The sequence below is a fragment of the Diorhabda sublineata genome, chromosome 6, assembly GCF_026230105.1.
Source record: "Diorhabda sublineata isolate icDioSubl1.1 chromosome 6, icDioSubl1.1, whole genome shotgun sequence".
Classification (NCBI taxonomy): Eukaryota; Metazoa; Arthropoda; class Insecta; order Coleoptera; family Chrysomelidae; genus Diorhabda; species Diorhabda sublineata.
In genome coordinates, this window is record NC_079479.1 from 4,002,897 (window position 1) to 4,029,145 (window position 26,249).

A 26,249-nucleotide genomic window follows, 5' to 3' on the forward strand; every position below is an offset into this window, starting at 1 on the left:
AAATTGGGATTAGGCTAATTTTCCTGGAACTTGGCACAGTGATAGTTGGAAGCAATCCCAAAACTCCTATAACTCCGTTACAGCTACCCCTGAAGTGTCCGAACGACTCAAAATTTATTTTTAAATGATAAAGCTTTAGTATTAGACAGGAAAGATTAGATTTAAGGATGGATCAGATCAGATCAGGATCGCTCCAAGAGAAACCATAGATGTTTAGATAGGCGATGTCGTTTATAAGCAGAAGAAACAAGATAGGGCTTAGTACTAAGCCTTGGGGCACTCCACATTCTACTGGCTTGCAAAGAAGACATCGTTGTATCAACCCTTACAAGCTGACTTCTGTTGGTAAAGTATGACTTAAACCATTCGAGAGGTGCTCCCCTGAAACCGTAGTACCGCAACACAATCGAAAGCCTTAGACAAATCACAAAAAGATGTTGTAATAGAGTGATGGCTATTTAGGCTGGAGTTTATATTTAAACATAATATTAAACGCTCAGAATGCGTTGTGGCTTATTTATAACCGACGAGGTCGTCCAAATCGTGTTGTGTATGTTCTGAAAGACCCGCAACGCCTTGTGGCTGTCTTCGGTCTTCAATCGTAACATATCCACTTTTTCTATTACGTCTTCTATCTTCTTATTTTAAAGTACTTAAAGCTTCTTCCTGGTTTACTATTGAAGTGAATTTGGTTGGAAATGGGTATAGAAGAGTGGTGGAACAATCCTTGTCAGGTTGAGTCAGAAACAGAATCATTGTCTGGCACTAAGCCAATAGAAGAATGGAATGTACTTCCACTAATGCATCAAGTGTACCAGTTGAAACAAAAAGCAGAAAGAAATAAATCAGAATGGGTAAGAACGAATAGAATTCTTATATGTATAGTATTTTTAAGAGAATGTTATCAAAAAATTTGTTACTAACAGTTTCCGAAAATAACGAATCGAATTGAGAAATTTCACGAACAAAATAAACTTTACTTTTAGGAGGGTTGCTACTTAAGTTTTAATAAAAACAAACTGTTTATTCCGATCGAGGTACCTCCAAAACATGATTTGAACCATTTCCTCAGGAAAAACGTTGACCTCGCAATTTATTATCGATTTACGGGGATAACAAGAAGTCATTGGGTGTCATACAAGGACGTGTACGACGGATAACCCATCAATTCCATGTTTTAACTGTTGAAAAACGTTTTGTTCGAACTGATGTATTTCTCTGATTTCTTCGAACACTTCTGGCGACTCATTTAGAATTGATCATTCCACGTTTCTCTAATGGAACGGTGAGGACATGTCCAGTTAATTCGGAAAAACAAGTGAACGCGAGCAAATCTTTTTGACAGACAAATGTTCATGCAATATTGAACGTATGCGATTGAAACTAATGCCCAAGTATGGCTCAATCCCACGGTATGTCACATGAAGAACTGGCAAAATCTGCTTGCGCACAGCATCGATGTTTTCTGACTGATTTTGAATAACCTACACGAAATTCATCCTGTAGCGCCCACGAATGAATTCGATGCTTCATCACCAAAAGTTGTGTAGGAATGTCAGAATTGACAGATTCACATCAGTGTTACCAAATCTCAAAATTTAAGTAGCAACGCTCGTAACACAAATATCATACATAGTTTTTTTGTATAATTGTCCTATTTTTATAATAAATAAAAGTTTTCCAATGAAATTTAGGCAATGAAAACATTCCAAAAACCCTTCGATGATTTATACAATGACGTGGAGTATGACTGGTTACCAAAGACTCCCAAAAATATGGCTGAAAGCTTAGAAGATGGACGCAAGTTCGATGAACTACAGGTAATTACCCTTAAACGTATAATGTAGACCGCGGACAGTCTAAATCTACAAAATTCTGATACATTTACGAGGTTCGACTGAAAATTTCCGATCTATTAAACAATCAATACAATTTTGTTTCATAATACTCAATTTTAACTATTCTAAAAATGAATTTTTAAAGTTTAGGTAACAGGAAAAAGCCGCCATGATTAGATCTGATTAAAACGGTGGATGATCAATCGATTCGGGGAGCAATTTAGCAACGGCGATCATCGAAATATGAGAAAGTGCGTTGTCCTAATGGATTATACAAAATATAACTGTCGCTATCACTTTTCCGGCCAATAAAATCGTCTCTGACTTTGTCTGACCAAATTCACTATTCTAAAACCACTGTCTTGACTGTTTTTTTATGAATCGACTCAAAATATTCGTATTATTTTACTTAAACCACGTTAATAAGTTTGGGAAATGCTATTTTGGTCAAAAGGGTTATTTTGATATGCCTGCAGTCTCTTTTCTACCTCTCTAACCTACCTCAATCTTTTATTTACTTAGGCGTATTGTTTTTCAAAAACTAATAGCAAATGACAGCTGTATTATATTGATTGATCTTCAGTTTAATCCCAGCCCTGAAGGGGAAATTCGTACCTATAAATTTTCCTATTCCTCGCCAAAATGAACCAGAGGGCGTCTCTTTTCTCTATCTGCAGATTGTGGTCGGGAACTTTTCAGATAACTCTTGTATATTACGTCTTTTTTGAGTGCTGTTTTGGAAGATTTTTAATGCGAAATCCTACTTTTCAATACAATTTTCTCTTGTCGTATCGTCCAGTTTAGTTTTGTCATAGTCGTCGTTATTGTGCCATATTTTTCCGGAAGAAATATTCGGGCACTAAACAACCAAATGCACAGATCTTGGGTTCTATTAGTCAATTATGCACAGGCATTACCATGATGGGTTCGCCCAGCCACTCTTTGGAAAAGCGCGGTTAATATCTCTCAAAGTTTTACAAAAAAATCTTCCAAAAACCCCCATTTAAGACTGATAATACTTAAACTTTTAAACGTCGCTAGTCCATAGATTGTTTTTCTTTATTGTTTTTAGGTTTTTAGCATAATGAAAATGGAAGTGGTGGTCGCAAAAAATTTTAGTTGTCTCATATGAATACTGTTGACCAATTATAAATTAATTTTACTTTTTTATCCATCATAGGAACAGCTCCAAATATTATCATCATCATCAGCGTTAATCCTTCCAATCTATGAAGTTCTCACTCTGACCTTCTTCATTCCGCTTACATAAACTCAATAAACACATCTTTGTCTATCCGTCATCAAGAGAATTTCTGATACTTCATAGAAAACAGGAAACATTGGAGTTTATAGAAACAAATAAAAGTTGAAACGGCTGAAAGTGAGACAATGAAAACGTGTTCTAATTGTTTCTTTGCATTCTTTTATTACTCTTTTCATGTTGTAACTATTTCTCAATTTTTTCCAACATTATACTCAGAAAAACTACGGACTATACAGGATCTCTCGAACTAAAATCTGTGTCTTTGTTTTTTGTCAAGTACAACGTCATTTTCATAACATTGAATTCATTAATAACATTGAAAGTAAAACTTAACTAACAATCGATTACTAAAAAAACCAGTTTGATATATTCCTAATAAATCTTCTGATAATTGAGATGATTATCTCTAATTGTCAGATACTCTTAATTACTTCCTTTTCTTATAAATTTATTATTTATACCAATATTGTAGCAAAAATTTTATTTAATTTTAATAACATAAAAATTTTCGTTTAATATGCTTTCGATTTCTTCTTCTGCTATCTATATTTTTCTTATTTTCAGCCTGAAAACTTGGTTAGTCAGCTTTATCATGATTTTCTCATATATTCGACAGCCATTACTTTCCTAGCTTACGAAGAAACCGCAGATCCTGGCGAGATTTTTCAGATTATACAATTCGAATTGGAAGTCTTTTTATGTACGTTTCAAAGATTTTTGAAAGATATAAACGTGAATTTCCCACCTCAAGTTCACGTAGACATTATACCAGAAGAATTGAATGGTACTAATCTAAGCAGCGACGAGATAAATAACAGAAATTTGATCATATACAGGGAGTATGTGAAGGGTTTGGATTATTTGATCGAAGTGCTGGAATATATCGATCATATGCATGGCGTCAAAATCCGTGAAAAGCTTACACAGAAAGTAGAAAATTAGAATGTATCTTATACATTCTGTTCAATTTAGATTAAGTTCTAATTGTAGTCAGAGATGCTATTTTCCAGTTTTCTGGAAACTGGGAACAAAAAATTAATTCCAATAATTATTCAATACTATCCCAATAGCTTCGAAAGTAATCGATTATTTCCCCATTAAAGAAGCGTAATAAGTCAGAATTTCATAACAGCTTCGATTATAATCGATTGTTTCATGAATATTGAGACGTAATCAGTTATAATATCAAAAAACAACGAAAACAATCGATTGTTTTATAACTATCGAGACGTAATCAGTTGTAATATTGCAAGAGCTTCGAAAATAATCGATTATCTCATCAATAAAGAAGCGTAATAAGTCATAATTTCATAGCAGCTTCGATTACAATCGATTGTTTCATGAATATTGAGACGTAAACAGTTATAATATCAAAAAAACAACGAAAACAATCGATTGTTTTATAACTAACGAGACGTAATCAGTTGTAATATTGAAAGAGCTTCGAAAATAATCGATTATCTCATCAATAAAGAAGCGTAATAAGTCATAATTTCATAACAGCTTTGATTATAATCGATTGTTTCATGAATATTGAGACGTAATCAGTTATAATATCAAAAAACAACGAAAACAATCGATTGTTTTATAACTATCGAGACGTAATCAGTTGTAATATTGCAAGAGCTTCGAAAATAATCGATTATCTCATCAAAAAAGAAGCGTAATAAGTCATAATTTCATAGCAGCTTCGATTATAATCGATTGTTTCATGAATATTGAGACGTAAACAGTTATAATATCAAAAAAACAACGAAAACAATCGATTGTTTTATAACTATCGAGGCGTAATCAGTTGTAATATTGAAAGAGCTTCGAAAATAATCGATTATTTCATCATTAAAAAAGCCTAATAAGTCAGAATTTCATAACAGCTTTGATTATAATCGATTGTTTCATGAATATTGAGACGTAATCAGTTATAATATCAAAAAAACAACGAAAACAATCGATTGTTTTAGAACTATCGAGACGTAATCAGTGGTAATATTGCCAGAGCTTGGAAAATAATCGATTATTTCATCATTAAAAAAGCGTAATAAGTCAGAATTTCATAACAGCTTCGATTATAATCGATTGTTTCATGAATATTGAGACGTAAACAGTTATAATATCAAAAAAACATCGATAACAATCGATTGTTTTAGAACTATCGAGGCGTAATCAGTTGTAATATTGCAAGAGCTTCGAAAATAATCAATTATCTCATCATTAAAAAAGCGTAATAAGTCAGAATTTCATAACAGCTTCGATTATAATCGATTGTTTCATGAATATTGAGACGTAAACAGTTATAATATCAAAAAAACATCGATAATAATCGATTGTTTTATAACTATCGAGACGTAATCAGTGGTAATATTGCCAGAGCTTGGAAAATAATCGATTATTTCATCATTAAAAAAGCGTAATAAGTCAGAATTTCATAACAGCTTCGATTATAATCGATTGTTTCATGAATATTGAGACGTAAACAGTTATAATATCAAAAAAACATCGATAACAATCGATTGTTTTAGAACTATCGAGGCGTAATCAGTTGTAATATTGCAAGAGCTTCGAAAATAATCAATTATCTCATCATTAAAAAAGCGTAATAAGTCAGAATTTCATAACAGCTTCGATTATAATCGATTGTTTCATGAATATTGAGACGTAAACAGTTATAATATCAAAAAAACATCGATAATAATCGATTGTTTTATAACTATCGAGACGTAATCAGTTGTAATATTGCAAGAGCTTCGAAAATAATCCATTCTAAAAGGAAATAAACGTAATCAGTTATTATATCGAAAGAACGAGGAGAACAATCGATTGTTTTACGAATATAGACGCGTATAGAAGCTTCGAAAATGATCGATTTCATAAAAAATACACGTAATCAGTTGTAATATCGAGAAAAAAGAGAACAATCGATTACTTTCAGAGTTTAGAGACGTAATTAGTTATAATAACACAAGAGCTTCACAAATAATCGATTATTTCACCAATAAAAAAGCGTGATAAGACAAAATTTTGTAACAGAATGGAATATAATCGATTGTTTCATGAGTATAGAGACGTTACCCCAAGAAATTAATATTTTCGCTTTCGGCAGAATGTCAAAAACTGCTTCCAAATGCAGAGGCATTAAATATCGCTTAAAATAAAACTTGAAGCTATTAGGAAGCGATTCATTACGATTTTAAGGCGTTTTCTGACTTTTTTTGAAATTTGAAAAAATAGTTGATACCTAAACAAACTTTTTGGGAGTAATTAAAAATTGAAATATCATAATCAATATTGTATATTTACTACTACATAAAAATAAAGAATTATTCATAACGCATGTTTAATTTCATCCCAATATTCCTAAAATAAGAAAAAAGTTTGCTGAGGCTAAGCTTGATTTGGTTCCTGTTAATTTTATCAAGCCTACAGCACTTAGACATGAAAACTTATCAAGTAGTATGTCAGCAAAAATAAGTGGAATTGGAGGAAAAGATACACTTAAGAACGAACAGCACACCTTTGATTCAATCGTTTTAATAGTGGAGATTTGTCACTCAAAGATCATTCACGCGCTGGTGGAATATTGAGGTAACAAGTAAAATAGTAGATTTCCAATCTAGTGCCTCTTAAACTTTATAAAGATACCATTCATTCGAAATCATTAGATATAGTATGTTACCACACGAATTGACCGAGATTCTTGCTCCTTGCCTTGCTTGAAAATGATTGTTGAGTCACATTATTACTTGTGATCACAATTGGGTTTATCTAAACTACCCGAACATGGGATATCAATGAACAATTACCAGTTTCTCCTGCCACATCCAGCATTTAGTCCGGAATTTGCACTGTCAGATTACTAGTTATTCAAATCCCTGGTGAAATTCATGCGTGAGAGAAATTGTATCCAAAGGAGATGTTGAAGATTCAGTGCGATAATTTCTTGCATCTTCTCCTCTTTAATATTTCCATCAGTTCAAAGATAAAGTGAATATTGCAAATAAATAAAGATAACTTGTTTCCGATATGCCTGATATCTCCAAATTGTTCAATATCTTTTCCAAAACATGTGCTTACTTGAAGCAGTTCTAAGATAACTGAGAAGAAACCAAGGGCTCTTAACTGGTAAATCTTGACCCCCGGGGGAAGCGTATTTCGCCACTCGAATTAACTGAGATTCAAGCGAAACAGCTCCTTGTCCTGCTGGAAAATGATTGAACGCATATCGGATATCAATGAACAATTACCAGAACCCGCCGCAAAGAGATGTTGATTCCAGTCGTGTTGTACGTTTGGTAGAATTATGAAGACTTAATGAGTTCTCTTAAAACAAGAAATTTCTAATCCACATACTATGCAGGCTACCTGGAAGAAGATCGAAGAACTTGGTGGTATAAACCTTCTGCCACATCCAACATTTAGTCCGGAATTTGCACTGTCAGATTACTAGTTATTCAAATCCATGGTGAAATTCATGCGTGGGAGAAATTGCATCCAAAGGAGATGCTGAAGATTCAGTGCGACAATTTCTTGCATCTTCTCCTCTTTAATATTTCCATCAGTTCAAAGACAAAGTGGATATTGCAAATAAATAAGAATTTGTTTCCGATATGCCTGATACCTCCAAATGGGTTAATAATGTCTTTTCCAATACATGGCTCACTAAATCAGTTTTAAGGTAACTGAGAAGAAACCATGGGCTCTCAACTAGTAAGTTTTGACCCCCGGGGGGTTATGAGGGCTAATTACAAATAATAAATGAACTGAGTTGGGTTAATATCAATTGCAACCACTGCCATACAACGAAAAGAACCAAGTGTAGCTATAAATGTCTCAATAGCGCTGCTAAAAACGATGGTGCGCCCCGTATGGATCGTAACCTTAAAGTAAAAACGGTGATCACGTGACTAATACGTCAGCACCAATATTCATATGAATTATGGAGAGTAGAGGTAAGCAGGAGTATCTCTTATGGGAGAAAAGTTGAAAGAGACTCACCAAAACAGTTCTAATGGAAAGTGGAATTAAACAGTTATATATTTTATACTAATAATGTCTGGCGCTGTTTTTTAAGTCTTTCCACTTGCTACTAAAGCCCCACCTTAATTTGCTTCCTTTCAACGGGCACATTTTGATACGCTGAAATGGTTTTAGACACCTCTATAGTCCATAATATGAATCAAATCAAAATTTTCTCAACTGAGTAGAAATAATCGTTATGACTAATATTCCAGAGATCGGTCTCTCACGAATTGGTAATTAAAAAAGAAATTAATCTTTTTTAACTGTTTATATTTTACTTATATGGTCAACACCACAAATCTAGAAAAACTCTTGATAAAAATAACGATATATTTGGCGAATAAGTTACAAAATCCAAAATTAATTTAACTGAATCAAAATTATACTTGATAAACTGATTTCACACTTAAAGTTGATAGCAGAATATTTGACTAAGACGGTGGAATTGTAGCAGTAAATCTTGCTCGTCCGACTCGGAATCTGAGCTGTCTTTACCAAAATTTATTACCACTGACTCAATATTTATATTCACTAAATTTCTGCATGCGCTATGAGGTGCAATCCTAATTTTATTTAAAGTGTGACCTGACTTAAATCTTAAGGTTAAAAACATGGGACTATATTGTATTTTATTTTTTCATATTTCATTTACTTACTTTGTCCATACAATAAAGTATTCCCTACATACATTTAGGCTCCCTCTGGTACAACCTCTGTTTTCTATTTTAATCGAGGTGTCTAAAAAAATTCGTAAAAGGGGGTAAATCTTTGATAACTCCTCAATAACAAATATTAAACTGATCTAAATCTCGTTCTGGATTGGTATCCTCAATCAACTGATAGGTGATCTACCTGAACCTAGGTTATAGTTTCCGAAAAACCCTATATTTTGATTTCTATTGATCTCTAACAGATGAAACGACCTTTGTCTTTTTGGTTTGGTACCCGTTTCTCCTTTACCGACTCGTTTTTATTATTTCTTCTATCATATGTTTCATCTATGGTTAAGAAACGTTCCAAAAATAGTTCTTTGTTGTTGCTAAACTTTACAAACCCTCAACTGAAATGCTGTTCGTTCCATTTTATTCAGAAACGATTCATGGAAAGCCTTTACAATGTCTGAAATCGACACTTGATCGTTATTATGATCGTCTTGATAGCTCATGGATCTTGTGCAATCTGTGCTTCTGATGGTTGTCTTACAAATACTAAACAACCCGTTCAAACATGAAATATATAATCTAGACTTAATGTACTGTCTAATACCGGGTACTTATGAAACCACCCTCGTAAGTTATTTGGAGTATATCATGTTTTAAATTTGAAATTTGAACGTGACGTTTGGAAACTAATCTAAATCTCGTTGTGGGTTAGTTAATTGTTCAGAAGCGATTCATGGAAAGCCTTTACAATGTCTGAAATCGACACTTATTTGATCGTTATTATGATCGTCTTGATAGCTCATGGATCTTGTGCAATCTGTGCTCCTGATGGTTGTCTTACAAATACTAAACAACTCCTTCAAACTTGAAATATATAATTTGGACTTAATTTACTGTCTAATACCGGGTACTTATGAAACCACCCTCGTAAGTTAATTGGAGTATATCATGTTTTAAATTTGAAATTTGAACGTGACGTTCGGAAACTGATCTAAATCTCGTTGTGGGTTAGTTAATGGTTCAGAAGCCTTTACAATGTCTGAAATCGACAACTTATTTGATCGTTATTATGATCGTCTTGGTAACTCACCTCGTAACCACCCTCGTAAGTTAATTGGATTCGTTTTTATTATCGTTTTATTGAAAATTAATTATTTTAGGAAACAATAGTCAATATTTAACATGCTTTATCATTGTCACGTCATTAATGAAGTGACTAATTAGTTCGAGTATACTATATAAAATCAAAGGTCACAAATTTGAGCTCAATTTTGAATTAACAGCAACATCCTACAGCTTAGAAATCGTAAGTACAGACAAACTTGTAATTATAACAATTTTTTCAAAATCCAGTAAAATTTTGTGATATTCTAGCAAATTTTCATCATTTCTCTAACTTTATTATTATTTTTTTTAACAAATTCTAGCATAACATTCCGGATTTTTTCGAATTATCTGGAAAGATCACTGATTATTTGCCCGAACTACTGTCTATAGTTCCTCTTCTACAATCTGAAAACGTAGGAAGACCACTGAGATTTTGATAAACCAAGACAAACTATTGAATAGAGAAAGCTTATTTTCAAATGTATTTAAGTCTGGGCTACGCACTGGCCAATCCAGAGCGGCAATTTCGACATCCTGTAAATACTGTCGTACGGAACTGGCGTGGTTCCTCAAAATTTCTCTTATGTATCGGTTCACCGTTAATGCAGTGGAGAGGAACCGTTGTTTTTAATGAAAACTAACTCGGTTTTTATTTTCATTGAAATCCTCACCGAACTTTCCAAAAGCTACGTTTTCTTTTAGGCAACACCTCGTGTATCTTTCTCCAGGTTTTCTGTAGACTCGTTCTCTTATACAACTACCATGTAGACCCATTGTTCTTTAGCAAATCTTGGATGGACTGCTGGTTAATTTGGGACCAGTAGCTGACATTTTGTTCGCTGCCTCAAGTCTTCTTCTGACTTCGCGGACGCTCCTCGCGTTTCTCTAAGCTCTTGTTGGACACCAATGAGAGCTCAATTTCTCATCAATGTACTCGGTCATCTCTCTCGGGTGTGAACTTTTTTCTTCCGCAACCGCGTTTTAGGTGAAGGTCTCTGGAACAGCAGCAGACTGGCTTATGTTCAACGCACTGGCCATTTCTTGGTGATTTAAGCCTTGGAGGATATGTTTATGATTAGGAAGAACTACAATATTTTATATCATATATATTTATATCAATTGCGTGTTCAGTTTTTTTGTATATAAAAATCATTTTATAACAATTGTGGAAATGAGAGAAATTCTGCCATATTACCTAGGCAATAGTTCCCAACTTGTTTCACGGATTGAACTTTCTCAAAATAATGAGCTCTTTACATCCTTTACCCATCTGAGTTGTTTCTTTATCTTCCGCGTATATCACGGCTCTTCCTTGGTTTTCCAAACATGTCCAAAGATAGACAGTTGTCCAATCTACACGATATTCATCCAGTTAAGAGCTTCTACTTTATTTTAAATGCTTCACAGTATCCGGTAGAGCTCAGTATTCTACCCTATACTCGTTTTGAGCTTGTCTATCTCATTGTAATAATTTTCGTTTAATATTTATTCAGGTACTGCCGCGATCAAAATGAACTCTGATGAATGGTGGCATAATCCATGTGGTCCATACACTTTGGTAGATACACCTAAGAATGTGGACGTAATCGAATTTTCTCAGATGGACTTGTATAAACTATTAGAACATTATCGAGATTGTAGAAGTAAGGCTTATGATACCTTCGGTAGTTGGGTAAGTTACTATAAGAGGATTTATTGACTGATGTCCAATGGGTCTATTATTTTTAGACTCTTAGAAGAGCGCCTACTTTAACAGATTATTATACTGGTTTCGAAACATATCCATGGCTTCCCGATGTGCCCAATTTAATGATTACTTATTTTGCCGATAAACGTTTGTTTAAAGATGTGAAGGTATGTAGCTTGATAGCTATTTTCTTTGTTTTATTTTCCGCACACCAAATCAGTATTTGTGGCTAAAATAAGAACAAATCCACAACAAAATATGGTGAGCTAAGCCTGGTCAAGACGAAGCCAGGGAACGCCTAAGCAATTTCCTTAGGGTAACTGTCACTCGAAGCATATGACTAGAGGCATTAACCTATTCTCAAACTTTAAATTGTTGTTATCTACTGTTTGCTCAAACTTATGAAGTGAGACTTGAATCGTGTAGACCATTATTGATAAACGGGACCAAACGCTGTAGGATGAAATAAACGTCGAGTTAATCTAAGTTTTGGATATACTACGAAAGCCTTTTGTGATTTAAGACACCAAGATGGTTATTATAGAAGACAGGATCCGTCAAGGAGTGTGGAACAAATCACCTAGCTTCGGAAATGAGTCTCGTCGACAACCGGTTAGTGCTTTGCGCGCAATTATAAAGTTTTGACTCAGTTATAACTTGGAATTAGCTCTCCCTTTTACTTATCTGTAAATTTTGGCTCACTTGGATTTATTTGACTATTTTTCATAGCTGAAGATGTTGCCGTTGAGTATCATCAAGCTTAGCCAGGTCGTAGATAATTTCTATCGGTTTCCTAAGGGGCCAGTTTTTCAATATCCATATTCCAGAATGTATCAATTTTGGGATAACGTATAGCCCGAAATAAACAGTACCAGTGTGAGCTGGTGCATTATCTTGATGAAACAACACTTTCTTCATAGCCAAATGCAGCCGTTTTTGCTTGATTTATTCGCACAAACGTTGCAATATTTTCATTTTTCAAGGTAGACATTGAAAATTATTCCACGCGCATACCAAAAAACCGACGCCATGACGTTGCCTGTAGATGGAACCGTCTTTGCCTTCTTTGGAGCCGGTTCTTCCTTTTCAATCCATTGTTTTAGTTTCACTGAAAGCAAACGCGGCACCCATCTTGTGCACAGCTTTCGCGTGTCTAAATTTTCAGTTAATATGCGATGTATTGCTTTTTTTGAAATGTCTGCTAGCTTGCACACTTTCAGTTAACGATCGTCCAGTACAGTTTCGTGGATTTTCTTCAACATATCTAGGTCGACCACTAAGATGCTGGTCTTCGCATGTCGTACGGCCTCGTTTAAGCTTTGCTACCAATATTTGACTTCAGCCTGATTCAGAGTAGAATCTAGTTCAGCTTCTATAGTCTATAGGCTAATGCCTATTAAATAACTATTTATAGCTGCCAAACAAATTCTGAATAACGTGGTGTCTTCAAACTTTAAACATATGCTCTATAGATTTCAATTCAGTGGTATTCTTCAAGCAACTATCATCATCTCTAGGTCAGGCCAGGTGCTTCTGGGACCATTTTCGTAAACCAATTGATAAGTAGAGTCTAATTGTTGAAATGGTGTAGAAGAGAAAGCGTTTCTGATAGACCATTATAGGAAATCGGCCGACGTAATGGTGGAAGTGAAGACGTTCCAGCATAGTTAACAACAGCCATGTGCCAGACAAGGACAACCTTGTATTCTAAGAGGAACTTCCATGCAGAGAATCCCGATGGAACAGTGTCATTTCGAGGCCAAATTTTCCAGTAGAATGGGGCAACTCACCATATATATTGCTGCTGCAATTGGTCAATTTCTTCACGAACTTTTCCCGAGTACCCGTTTTACTGACTTATCCTTCACATTCTCCAGACCTCACACCTCCATACATTTGGGGCATGGATAAAACTACCGTTTCAAACTGGCACCACAGAGCCTTCTTCGTGGACCTGAGCACATTTAGAACATGTAATGAAGTATCAATCAAAACAAAGTCAGTACTTACTATTTATCTCGGGTTGAACTGTGTAATTAGAATAAAGGATCTTTAATTGAATTTATTGAATTATGATTAAATCCGTTTGTTCTATGGAACTTAACTGACTATTATTTTCAGCTGGAAGTACTGATCAGCAAGTTCTACCAACATTTCCAAATTTATGCGGCGGCTCTTACTTTCCTAGCTAGTGAGGAGAATGTTCAAGGAACCGATCAAGTTTTCCAATTCAAATCAGTTGAGCTACAGAAGGCGTTGTGTTGGCACAGCAGACTCATGAAAGTTAATAAAATCAATTTCCTACCGCCTCCGCGCAAAACTATCATCCCAACAGAGTTATATCCATTCAAACTGAATTTAGAAGGAAGATTCAATAGAGAATATATCATTTACACGAATTATATCAACATATTGGATTATTTCGTTCAGGTTCTGGAATATTTTACTAAAACGACTCATTTCTTTGTATGAATAACTTTTCAAAATGTCACATTTCGGTAAAATTATATAATATACTTAAAAATATTAGTTTTTCGTTGACCCGCAAACTAGAAGTGTGAATCTGCGAATCATTTTTACGTCAAGACGACAACGACATTTTCAGTGATTTTTGATATCAACAAAAATCTGAATACCCAGGAAAATTGAGTTTAGACAGTTGGTAACACTTCGCAATGCTGTCAAATCAACATTGTATTTGTTTACACTTATTTCATACCATTTATTTCGTTATATCATTGTTGATTCAGTGGAAACTGTCAGCATGTAATAGCCTTTGTAATTACTCGGTTTGTCGTTCTAAACACAGTGATGCATTAAATTTATTCTGGAGTTTATTTCTGAAAAGTAATAGAAACGAACATTCATAATGTAGTTTAGGTCTAAGGAATCAAATCATAAATATGAACATTCCTTTCAAATCAATCTGGTAAACTATCTATATTAGAACGGATTTCGATTACTTGTGGAATGGGCTTTGTGGCTCACATTAAAGTGAAATTCTACCCGTAACGGATTGGAAACTCTACTATTTCGATAGCGTATCAAAAGAAAAATACGTGTCGTTGTAGTACACGCAAGAATATAAATTTGTGGGTGAGTACCATGAAACATTTGCAGTGAAATTATAAAGATAAAACTACACCGAAACCGATTCGTAAATGATGCAATTGCAAATTGAGATAATAGTACAGGAAATATAGTTTAAAAATGATCATTTTATATTGGTTCCCTCCTGTCGGCTAATTTTTCTTGACAAGATGTGGAATAAGTGAAAATAAGTGTCTTTTACACTTGAATTTCATCAGATTTACAAAACTAGCAGAAATATTATTAATAAACAAATTTAAAATCCTATTTTCATGGTTTTTATATTATGCAGTAGCTGGTGTTCTGTGGATCTCGTGACCAGGTGCAGGTTCGATCATCCCTGCGATTTCTCGTTGCATCGAGACCTACTGCGGCTACAGTTTATCGACTTTTGAAGCTTGTTCGCTGTTTAATGGGCATAGAACCAGAGATTCTTGTCCTCTTAAGAGGATTCACCTATACCTCCGGGTTGGAAACCATAGGTAAAGGGCTGAGCATCGAGGCAACCCTAGGATTCGATGCTGTTAAGCCCTGAGCTGTCTCGCAACCTTGGCCATCCTTCTCCGTTTTTTCTCAGCACTACTGTGCCGTTTGAACCGAGTTTTTTTGCTCTAAGAGGTCGGGTAGAAGCTAGTGCCTTCCTCACAGCGGGCGGTGCTATGGTGTGAGTGCGTATGGGACTCTCGCCGAACTAAACCACCCTCCTCCGCAAACACCATGGGAGTAAGTACGCCGGAAGGACATAAAATGTCATATCATTCGCGTACCTCTGGTAATATATAACGTCCAATTGTATATTTACCCATAAGCGTCCCTATCTTCCCTTTATTTCCTTTTCATTACTTACTGGTTATGTATTTTGTCACCTCATTCCACACATTTACGTTGTCCAGCATATTCTCTATAATTTCAGTAACTTCTTGCTTCTAGTCCGTTCCCCTTTCTATTCCATAGTACACATTCATACAGAACATGGCCCGGATCATCTTTTACCCTACATACATGTAAATTCGAGATTCAAGATTTAAAAAAATCATCATTAGTACATCCTATATTCGTCATTATTCACTATAATCAACAAAAACATTAAAATTTTAATCAACATACCCAATTGACTTGAAAACATTTTCTATTTGAAGTAAGCAACTTATGAATGATTTAAATTGTGCAAGTCGGCGGCTAAGTTTAAAACACCCTGTACGAAACGTCGATAAGTTGTCCATATGGAGTTTATTAGATGCAAGTTTACGTCACTAGCTTCCTTATTAATGGAGAACGAATAAATTTTATATAAAATTTCATGTAGATATCGAAAATGAAATAGAAAATGTTTGATTCTATTTAAAATAAATATAAAAGTTGACTTTTATTTCGGATAAGACCGGAAGTGGCACATTCAGGACAACATTATATTTTCACTCAACTTCATACAAATCCTACAAATTCCTAATTTAAGATTTTTTACACACCGGTAACCGCCATTATTTTAATCAAAGCTTTTCACGTCATTCCCCGTATTTTTGAGAATGTTTCTGATATATATATGCCGTGACGAATGCTAAATCACACCTCGTCCTGAAAACGTGGCTTAACTTCCAATTTTAAGAAGCATTTTTTTAATTTGAGGCTCTCGCCAGCACAGACGTATTCTGTCCCGTCCAAAATCTCTAATTTAAATCAACACAATACGGGGACATTGTGAGGATTCGATTTCTGAATACGAGAAACATATTATCGACAACATTTTTCTTCATCCTCCGTACAATCCCGACCTCAGTCCTAGCGAATTTTAGTTGTGTCTTTATCAGAGGTTATTATATAAAGTGATATCATGCTATGACAAATACACGGTTGCTATACCAAAAAATAAAGTATCGTAGATTTTTGTTCAATAAATATCTTTAATGTAATTGTATTGGTAGTTTTTTCAAAATTGATTTTACTTAACGATCATCCCTCGTATGTATTGAAACCAGTACAAATCTATAGAATAGATTTTGCGGCAGTTAAAAGTGAGGAAAACCTTTAAAATAGAGCGTTCTAAAGATTCTAACAATTGTATAAAAATATTATTGTTAAATAAATTTGTTTATTAATAATAATCTTCCATTCTAGAAAATATACCATAAAACTACGTAAAACGAGTCATATAAATTTTTATTTGAGAAAACACCATCCTGTAACCCGCATCTTACGATCTTTAGTTATATACACTAATTTGTTGCAAAAACTTATGCCACGTGTCGCCTTGTTAATATATTCGTTAGAGAGATACCCCAATCCGCTTTTCTTTACACTAAATCTTTTTAAGTTGCGGCAAAATAAAATTGTATTATTTTGTAAAAAGTGTGGCACGTGTCCCTCTAAGCTTATTTAAAAAAGTGTAATGTTTTAATACGTTTCCGTATAAATGTAATAATTTAATACAATTTGTATTTACTAATGTGTTTTAAATTGATTGCTAAAATTAGAAATTATGTTTTAAATTTTTAAATTTAAACATTCAAACTTGACGAACCGCTCCGCGATTTTGAAGAGTGCGGCCTCCCCTTTGTATTGATAGCTTGGACCAATCCACTCGCTTCGTCTCACCTCTCCTATATTGTATCAACTCGCGTCTGTTCGCGTCAGCGCTTCACATATTTGATTGTGACTCTGTCGGTGTTGGTTGAAAGTTGAGTTCGTCGTTAATTTGAGGACGTTAAGTTACGTTTTAGTGATTTGTTACTGAAAACTACAATTGGATTTGTGTTTAGTTTTTTCTTGAACTAGTTTGTAGTGCGTTTTAAACAATTTTCGCGCAGTAATTTGTGTAGAAAATACAATAGAAACCTCTGTAATTTTGGTTGCATAACCTCAAACATAAATATACCAACGCATAACATGAGCAGTACGAGTTTATATTGTAACCCAATTGGGCTTCTATCGAAAACTACACCACATATTTACAAACCTGATATAAAAAAAGTGAAGAGAGTTCTTTTCGAGCCCGTAGATCATATCGCCACTCAAAAATTCGTCGAAGAGGAATTGGAAAAAATAAGGGTAACTAAATCGAAAGAATGGAATTTCGATTTCGAAAATGAAAGGTCTCTAAGTCCGAACGGAGATTTTCAGTGGAAACCTGCGACTCCGGTTAAAAACAGACCTATAAAATATCCATTAGTTGAATTCACAGGACACGACCTGTACGCTTTCCCTGATGATGTTATCAGACCAATTCCTATTAAAGCGACAACACCAAAAGACGAGATGACATCATCCAGAAAAAATCATGCAAGAACCAAACCGCAACGTTTGATTACTGGTGAGTAATTTATGTAAATAACATTTACTTTTTATTAATTTAACTGGAAAACATGAACGGCTCGTTAAAAAATAATAAAATTAGCTATTTAATACGTGATTTGTAACATGAATATGATTGCACAAAATAATTGTTACAAGTATGGGGATTATTTATAATATTCGGAGGGTTTATTCATTAAATTGTGTATAATTAAGTATACTGATTAAATAATAAGATAAAATTTCACAAGTTCAGTTATTTTTTAGAGATAATTTGAAAAAAATATATTTAATGGTTTATATTGTTGTCCAAGTGAAACTTTCACATTATATAAGGTAACTGACGATTGCAATTTTAAAAATTTTTGGCAAGTGTTTGCTAGTAACTATAAATAACTATAATCCATTTTTTGAGACATTCAATAATAATCAATAATAGAAAAAAATAAATGTACATTAGTTTTTTTTGCTTAAGCTCAGTGATATACAGGGTGTTTCATAAATTTAAACGTCTTTTGGTGCTATTCTCCCTTTATATTATTCATGCTTTGAAAGTCTGTAACAGTTTACATCTTTTGGTTTTTTTGTGGGTTTCAGTATTATTCAAATTACTTTAGATGTTTTACTTGTTTGAAAATTAACTATTATCACGTATTGAATTTATGCCAGAGCTCTTGTTGCCAGACTTTGTCTTTTATATTTATAAAAAGGGATAAAAAGTTTTTTATGGAATATTTGATAATTTTTATTGAAAGAACTTGTGTGGTGAAAATACGAATCATCGATACTAAAATTACGAGGTGTGGAAAAAAATTTGATTCAAATTTTCAAACTCTCCAAAATATATTCTTATAAACAAAACCAAATATATATGCAATGAATTTTCAAGATTATGATGATATGACAATAATTATGTGTCACAGATAAAGTTTTGTATTACTCAAGTTGACTGAAGTGGTTCGTACCTAAGTTTTAGTTTGTTCGTAGTTCTCCCATTGTTTTTTCCCGAATTTTTTCCATTTAACCGAAAAAGTGGGACTTTTAGTAAAAATTTTCTGTCATAGTTGCCATAGGAATACAGGTTGTCCGTACTAAAATCCTGGATTAACTAGTTTCTGGATTTTTAATCAAACACAAATCCTCACTTCTTCGATACGTTATGTGTGCGTGAGTTTTACGGAAATTGTAATTCAGCAGTATTCGCAATGTTGCTTTAAACGTTCGAAATTCAGTTGGTACAAGAATTGAAGGCTCAGGATGCTTCTTGAATGTTTGAATTCGTAAACCAGACGATTCAGCGCTTTCTAACTTTAACCAATATCTTATTTTTAGTTTAAGTTCATTCTTATTTTCTCAACAAGCGAAATTGTGTAACTAATCCTAAACACAAACATCAGAAATCCCTACACCTCGCCTAATATAACCTTATGGGCTTCTATGTCAGCGCTAAGAATTACTTTTGATGAAAGGGGGCACAGTTACAGTGAATTCAGAGCGTGCATGTGCAGATGTAAGACAATATCTTCGTGCCCAAAGAAATTGGCTCCAGCAGGACGGAGTTTGTGAAATTTTTCATAGCGAATCGATCTCCATATGAAAACTTACTTGGCACAATTAAAAGAAAGTGTCTGTCATGAAATGGCAGCCTTCATAGACCATCATGAGTAGTTTTATTGCTCGTTTAAATAAATGCAGTGACTGCACTTTTTTCTACCTTTTATCTCTTCAGTTCGGAAAGATCCCTGGTCATTTTCGGCCACGTCTCAAAATATTCCTTTTCCAAATTACAGACAAATGCCGTGTGTGTTTAGCATTCCACTATATTCGTATTTATCGATAATTTGTAATGCTAGTTCGCTGTTTTTCGATTCCATTATAGTGCTTGAACAAGTTGCTTGAACAAACTCGTCCAGATTGAACGCATTAGCCCTTGTTGTACTTATTTGAGTTTACGTGCTCGGCGGTCCGCACGCAGCTTTAAGATGGGTTCACATAAATTCTTGTAGTGTACGGTACAAAGATGCGGCCCAAAAATTTGTGTAAATGTAAATGTAAATTACTGCTTCATGAATTGTGCATTGATACTCAGATACAAAAGTCTTTCTACGAAGGTTTTCATCACTTTTGACAATCATCGTTCAGGATGCGCTGCAGCGATCGTCGAGGCAAGTTCAGAGCTGGAGCGCGCTGCCTAGTGGGGCGGCGAAGACTTTGGAGAACCAACGACCTAACTCTGTCGATATTTTTTGGAGTTTGCGCCTTCTGCTTCATAACTGATGTACGAAAAGAGGCAACCCAACGAAGTATTGTGTTGCGATTAGATATCGAACCATTTCGTGTAACATTGAACTCTGGGCGGAAAAGCCCTTGAATAGATTTATTACTATTGAAGGAATGAACAGCAAAAACAACCTATAAAACAACTAGTCCCCGCCGCTCCGCTCCGTTCCTTCCGTACCCGCTACTCAATTCAAATTCATGCGTTCCTTTTGCGCCACCCTGTACAATAATCACAAAAAAACGTGAGCGAATTAGGAAATTGAACAAAAAAAAAACGCAGTCCGATAAATGTCGTCATAATTTTGCGTCACGATAAAGATGGCTGTGTAAATATTTGTATTGTTAGGATTTTATCTCCGATGTGTGTGAAGTGGGTGATTACATTGTAGTTGAATACAAACATATTTTTAACTTATAATGTGTATTATCTCCAATAAACTCCCTCTTTGTTTTTATTCCCATTTTACGAGGATTGTTCATAGAGGATTCCCAACGAATTTTCACGATGAAATACATGTTTATTGGCATTGAATAATACACGTTTAAAAAATTTGAGATGTCCCTCTATTTTTCGGCATTTCGGCATTTTTACGAATGGTGTACCATCTTCTTTATGCCCGAGTGATAGAAGTCTGCCCTTTCAGCTTTTCGTCAATCCTGAAATGCGTCTCTTCTAAGTGTTCCAATTTAGGGAAGAGATGGTAGTCACTGAGCGCCAATACTGGGCTATAATTTGCCCACATGCTGCATACTCATAGTTAAGAATGAATGTCCACCGTAGGAACGTTTTTTACACACAAAAAACCGATTACAGAGCGTAATTCGCATTCGGCATGAGAATCAAATGGAAACTCCATCTTATACGGCAATTATTTCAAAAATTTGCTCACTGTTTATACACTCTTCCATTGGCAATTTTAAATTGAAAATGTCTAACAAAACACAAAGTGTAAACACTCGATCTATGCCGAACACAAATTTTTTACCGTAAATTCAAATAATAGATATTTCTTTTGCCTTGGTTTTCACATTTTTGTTAATTTCTAGTATTGTAACAGTAATACAAGTCCACTAACGCCGATTTTGCCATTTTCCATAGAATGGCCTTCATAAAATACCCGTTCAGCAAGTGAATACCCGACAGGGTATAATTTTCTGTTACTTTTGTGAGATGTATGAGTTATCTTTCACATTGACCAATGTTTTTTTTTTACAATTTAAACAAGAAATTTTATAAATTATGTAAACTAATTTATTACTTGTTGATCTATCTTTGATTTTACTAAAATTTGAATGAACTGTGAGGTATTTTTTTATCGTAATTACCATATTATGTCGTTTAAAGATACCGGAATGTTTAGAAATAACTAACTAAACATAAGATAAGAAATAAGTATCATTATTAGATATAAATCGTGTGATTTATTTTGGCAGTGAAAAAAGTTAACATTTACGCATCAATAGAGATGGAGAAATTGTGCAAAAAATGATTTTATATAATTAAATCCAATATTATAGTCAAGGTGAGCCAAACAACGTACGTATCGATTTCTGTGTTTGAAAAACCGTTAGATGAAACACCCTCTTGGTCATATGTTTCCTAGATTGAGCGTGCACCCCCGTCTAGTGCAGCTTGGGGCTTTAATGCGTTTCGATTGTTTGGCATCTGTCTGCTATCTCGGATACAAAATAATAAACAGCTGTGTTAAAAGTACGATGCCACACGATCCATTTAAAAAGCCAATAGTGGATCCCTTATATTTAGGGTAAATGTATATAAACCGATTATCATTGCGCATTATTGCTGAATCATGAATATTATGGATTTGGATCCACATAAAATTGGTTTCACTTCTCCATTTCGTCCAAACCCAATTTTCAACTTTCATTCTTTTTGTCTTTTCTCACATCACCCTGTTTCAATCTCGTGTTGATTCTTAAGTATATTGTTAGCTTCCCCTTTATGTTAACTTTACTTTCGGGTCTGTCAAAATATAGGGGGTGTCTCATAAATATTGTCGAATTCCAAGTTAGGGATTGCCATTAAAATCAACTCTTTTTAGTAACCCCCGTGTAGAATAGTAAACACTCATGACCATTTTTATTGTATTATATATTAAATTATTAAGTTAAGTTAATAATTGACATGTAATAATTTGGCATTGACGGTCGGGGCCCCCGCCAACATTTAGGGACGCGAAATTCGCCCTTAACAATGTGATTAAATGATTAATTAAATAATTCCTTAACTTCTAATTTGGTTGTGCGTTGGTAATACTGAACACACTGTTTATACCAACACACAATTAAACTGTTTGACGCGCGTTTCGATAACCAAGTTATCGTCTTCAGAAACAGTTTACCTTCAGCCTCTGAAGACGATAACTTGGTTATCGAAACGCGCGTCAAACAGTTTAATTGTGAGTGGTGGTGTAAACAGTGCTTTGAGTGTGCGACTAGTTTGGAACCTTTGGGTATTTCCAGTCGAATTGGCTGTTACAAGGAATAAATGTTTATTGTCCACTCAAGTTCACCTCGCGGTGGTAGTGTGTAGATTCGTGGTCTTACCTTTATGGATTAATTTACGATGTTTCCTGTATAATGTTTTTGCCAAGTATGCGCCGAATAGTGAGATTAAGATTACCAAAGTCAAGTCTAAACGAGTTTCCACGTTCTGTTCCAATATGTAGTAACAACAAAGTACTTATTATGAGAAGATGCCGCTGATAGCTTTCAATTATATTTTCGAAAGTTTTGAAAAGGTTTAAATCGTCGTTCGTCGTGGTCGAGCTGTGCTACTTAAAAATTTGTGATATTTGTAGAAAATGCAAAACAAAAACAAAAATATTCCGAGTTCCCTTTCGCCGGGAAGGAAAACCCCCGTGTTGGGGACTGTATTTCCGCCATATACTCCAGCTACATCCCTGTACAAAGTTTGATAATCGCCTATTGTTAGTTTACAATCTATAAACAATCCAGTGTCTTTCTTATAATATATAAGCCAAACATGGCATTTTGTCAGAAATTTCTTGAATGCACACAATATTTCAGTACTCACGAATCTTTAAATTACTTTAGTTTGATTTTGGATTACATTCTGTGATATCACTGATAGATTTTCCAATTCCTGTATTATTTTTTGTTCTAATACTATTTTTTATGTTTCTAAACGGTTTCTTCTGTTTAGAAATTATCTTTATCAAAATATTTCTATTAGTTTCTGAAAATTTTATTTTTATTCCAAATCTCCCGAATATAAATAATACCCACGTACTCTCGTTTGTGTTTTTATCTCAATATGTGATTTATTAATGATGTAAAACAATAATTCGAGATAGTCTATCATAAATAGCAACAACAGTGTTTTTATTATTTTCGAGACACGATGTCGAAACGTAAATTTGACCTTGAATGTTCCCGCTTGAATTTTTATTTGATTTGTTCGTTTGTTTTAATCATATAGCTGTTCATACTAAATAAAAACGTACTTCTCATATTAGATGGAACAATGAGAAAAAATTATCTTGTCTGTTAGATCGTTAACGGTATTTACATTACATCAACGGAACTCATTACTTTGATATACCGTCTAAGCGGTAAAATGAATCAACAGATGATTTTTCGGGATATTTCGAAACTAAATTCATTAGTTTTCAGTTTTTGACATTTTTTATAATTATACGCCGAAACAGTTGTTTATAAATATTTCAATCTTGAAATTAAAAAAGCTAAAACTTTAAGCAGAAATACTCAATCACATTACCTTTTTTTATCCAAATCATTTTTCCAATTATCATTACCTTACATGGTGAATCCAGTTTAAAGACGGTACCACAAGATTCCTCCGACGTTTACGCCCAGATTCACCGTCAAAGTTGGCTAAACATTGGACAAAGGCTGGAACCTTACCTAAATTTACGTAAAGAAATGAAAACGTGGCAACAAAGTGATGAATAGCATACAACAGATATAAATTATTTTAAAATAAACTGGATTCTCACGCAAAAGGCCAAGAAGTGTGTATTGGTTACTCCTTTTGACGCGAATCCCTCTATGGCCAACTTTGGAATCAAAACATTCCTCCAATAACGACCACACCATGTGTCTAACCATACCAACGCCCAACGTTGGAAGCATCGTGTGGTACCGGCTTGATATTCGTTAATTCCCAAAAGCAAACTTCAACACCTACCGAATCTATTCAGAAAATAGTTGGAAATCCCTAAATAACTACGTGGAATATTCTGCTGGTTATGCTGGAAAGGGACAAAAATTAGACTGTAGCGTACAGTCTTTAGGACAACCACATTTTCTGAAGGATTAAGGAAAAAATTGGATTTGATTTATCTAAAATAACATTCATCATCTCGTCCATTGCTGGATATAAGCTTTTTTTGAACTAGATCTTTTTGCTCCGTCTTGGTCGTTGCATCCGGTTGGAAGATATTTTCAAATCATCTATCCATCGCGTTGGAGGTCGTCCCCCGTTTCTGTAAGCAATTTTAGTAATCTCTTTGTCTTGACACATGTTAGGCACAGTTTCATTTTAAATATGTGACTCTTTCAATTGTTCATCGCTTCGGATTTTATCTCGTATTGTCACTAACAACATTTTACTTCTAATTTTTTGTGTTTGTGAGTCGTAAGTCTATACTGTACCCTTCTTTTGAGACATGTCGGTTTATCTGACTTGAAAACACCTCTCAGCTTGCCAAATGCATCCCAAATATCCTTTTGTTTAGTTCACAGGTTTCATTGTTTCTTTCCATCCGGATCTCGTGTTCTGGATATTTGTAGAATGTTACGTATTCGATTTCTTTTCCATCTTACATTAGGTTACGATTGGGGACTAAATCTGTCATAAATTGGGTCTTGGTAATGGTTATATTTCAGCATACTTTTTGGAAAGCTGTTAATAGTTCTGAGATCATTTTATCTGCCTTGTCTAGTCGCTTTGAAATCTTCAAAATGTATTCGGGAAAACGCCTTTACTGTCTAATCTTATAAAACATATTTTCTAAGTAATTTATGGAAAATTTAAGAAAAAATGTCTGTTGCTTGTTGCCGTAATTTATCAATTTATCAATGCATAATAGTTTATGAGTCAAAAGCCTTTTCTTAGTCGACGAATCCTAACACTAATAACATTAAATCATAGAAAATTTTAATATATTAGTTTCCTAGAGATATTTCTCTACATGTTGAGACTCAATTTTACAATGAGTGTAAAATTTAATTGAATTGTCCCTTCTAATTTAAGAAGGGCTAGTTTCTCGATAGTTTTTTTTTTAAATTAGCCGCCATCGAGTGATCATTATATTCGTAAAGTAGCTATTAATGGTCATCGTGGCATCTTTGTGTTCTGTTTTTTGGGTTATAGGTCAACGTACTGGTCAAGGCGATCTACAAGAAACACAAACACATCTTACGCATCACGCAACGCGTGTATTAGACGTTCGTACGATTTAGATCCTTATAAAAACTCGCCATGTTGCCGTATCAAATGAAATTTGTTACGGAAGACTATAATCAAGTTTTTTACAAGGTAGATGGTTTAATTTCATATAAATTTGGCAACGGCCTGTAAGTTTCTCCGCTAAAACGTGTGTTTGATTTTGATGACCTGAATTTTTCGAATATATTCTCTCACTAAAGTTGAGGATTATAAAAATTGTCTGAAAATATTTCAGTGTGGTTATTTTTGAGATAAACGATAACTTTTAGATGAAATATTAGAAATACAACGAATTGTTACGATTCTGTTCAATTTTTTGGACGCAAAATTTCCGCAAATTAATATAGACTAATATCCGCCATCAAAACTGATATGACGGGGCTAGTTTCAATAAGACACTTATTCCTACGACAAAAATAAAGAATTTTACTGGTCAGGAACCTTGGTAAGAAATCAACGTGAGCCAAAATTCATTCATGACTATAAATGTTTGAAGACACTTCGGTGGTTATATTTGAACATAGAAAACTTGACAACAAACTGGTTACCATGTTATAACGAG

At 34.2% G+C, this 26,249-nt stretch overlaps 3 protein-coding genes across 3 annotated transcripts in view; all 3 read left to right on the forward strand.

Annotated features, from left to right (window-relative positions):
- Positions 1-571: 571 nt before the first annotated feature.
- On the forward strand, positions 572-4,298 carry LOC130445336 (uncharacterized). The gene is made up of 3 exons (XM_056780912.1): positions 572-854; positions 1,695-1,820; positions 3,667-4,298. The coding sequence occupies exons 1-3, from the start codon at positions 699-701 to the stop codon at positions 4,042-4,044; spliced, it is 660 nt and encodes a 219-aa protein (XP_056636890.1). The 5' UTR covers positions 572-698; the 3' UTR covers positions 4,045-4,298.
- A 5,778-nt stretch (positions 4,299-10,076) lies between these two features.
- LOC130445146 (uncharacterized) lies at positions 10,077-14,046 on the forward strand. Its single transcript, XM_056780669.1, has 4 exons — positions 10,077-10,086; positions 11,381-11,559; positions 11,616-11,741; positions 13,696-14,046. The coding sequence occupies exons 2-4, from the start codon at positions 11,398-11,400 to the stop codon at positions 14,044-14,046; spliced, it is 639 nt and encodes a 212-aa protein (XP_056636647.1). The 5' UTR covers positions 10,077-10,086; positions 11,381-11,397.
- Positions 14,047-17,284: 3,238 nt separating this feature from the next.
- The window catches only part of LOC130445235 (uncharacterized), a 65,346-nt gene continuing 56,381 nt past the window's right edge, over positions 17,285-26,249 (forward strand). The window contains exon 1 of the mRNA XM_056780786.1: positions 17,285-17,971. Within this exon, the coding sequence (XP_056636764.1) occupies positions 17,548-17,971 (424 nt within the window). The 5' untranslated portion in view covers positions 17,285-17,547. The remainder of the gene's footprint in view (positions 17,972-26,249) is intronic.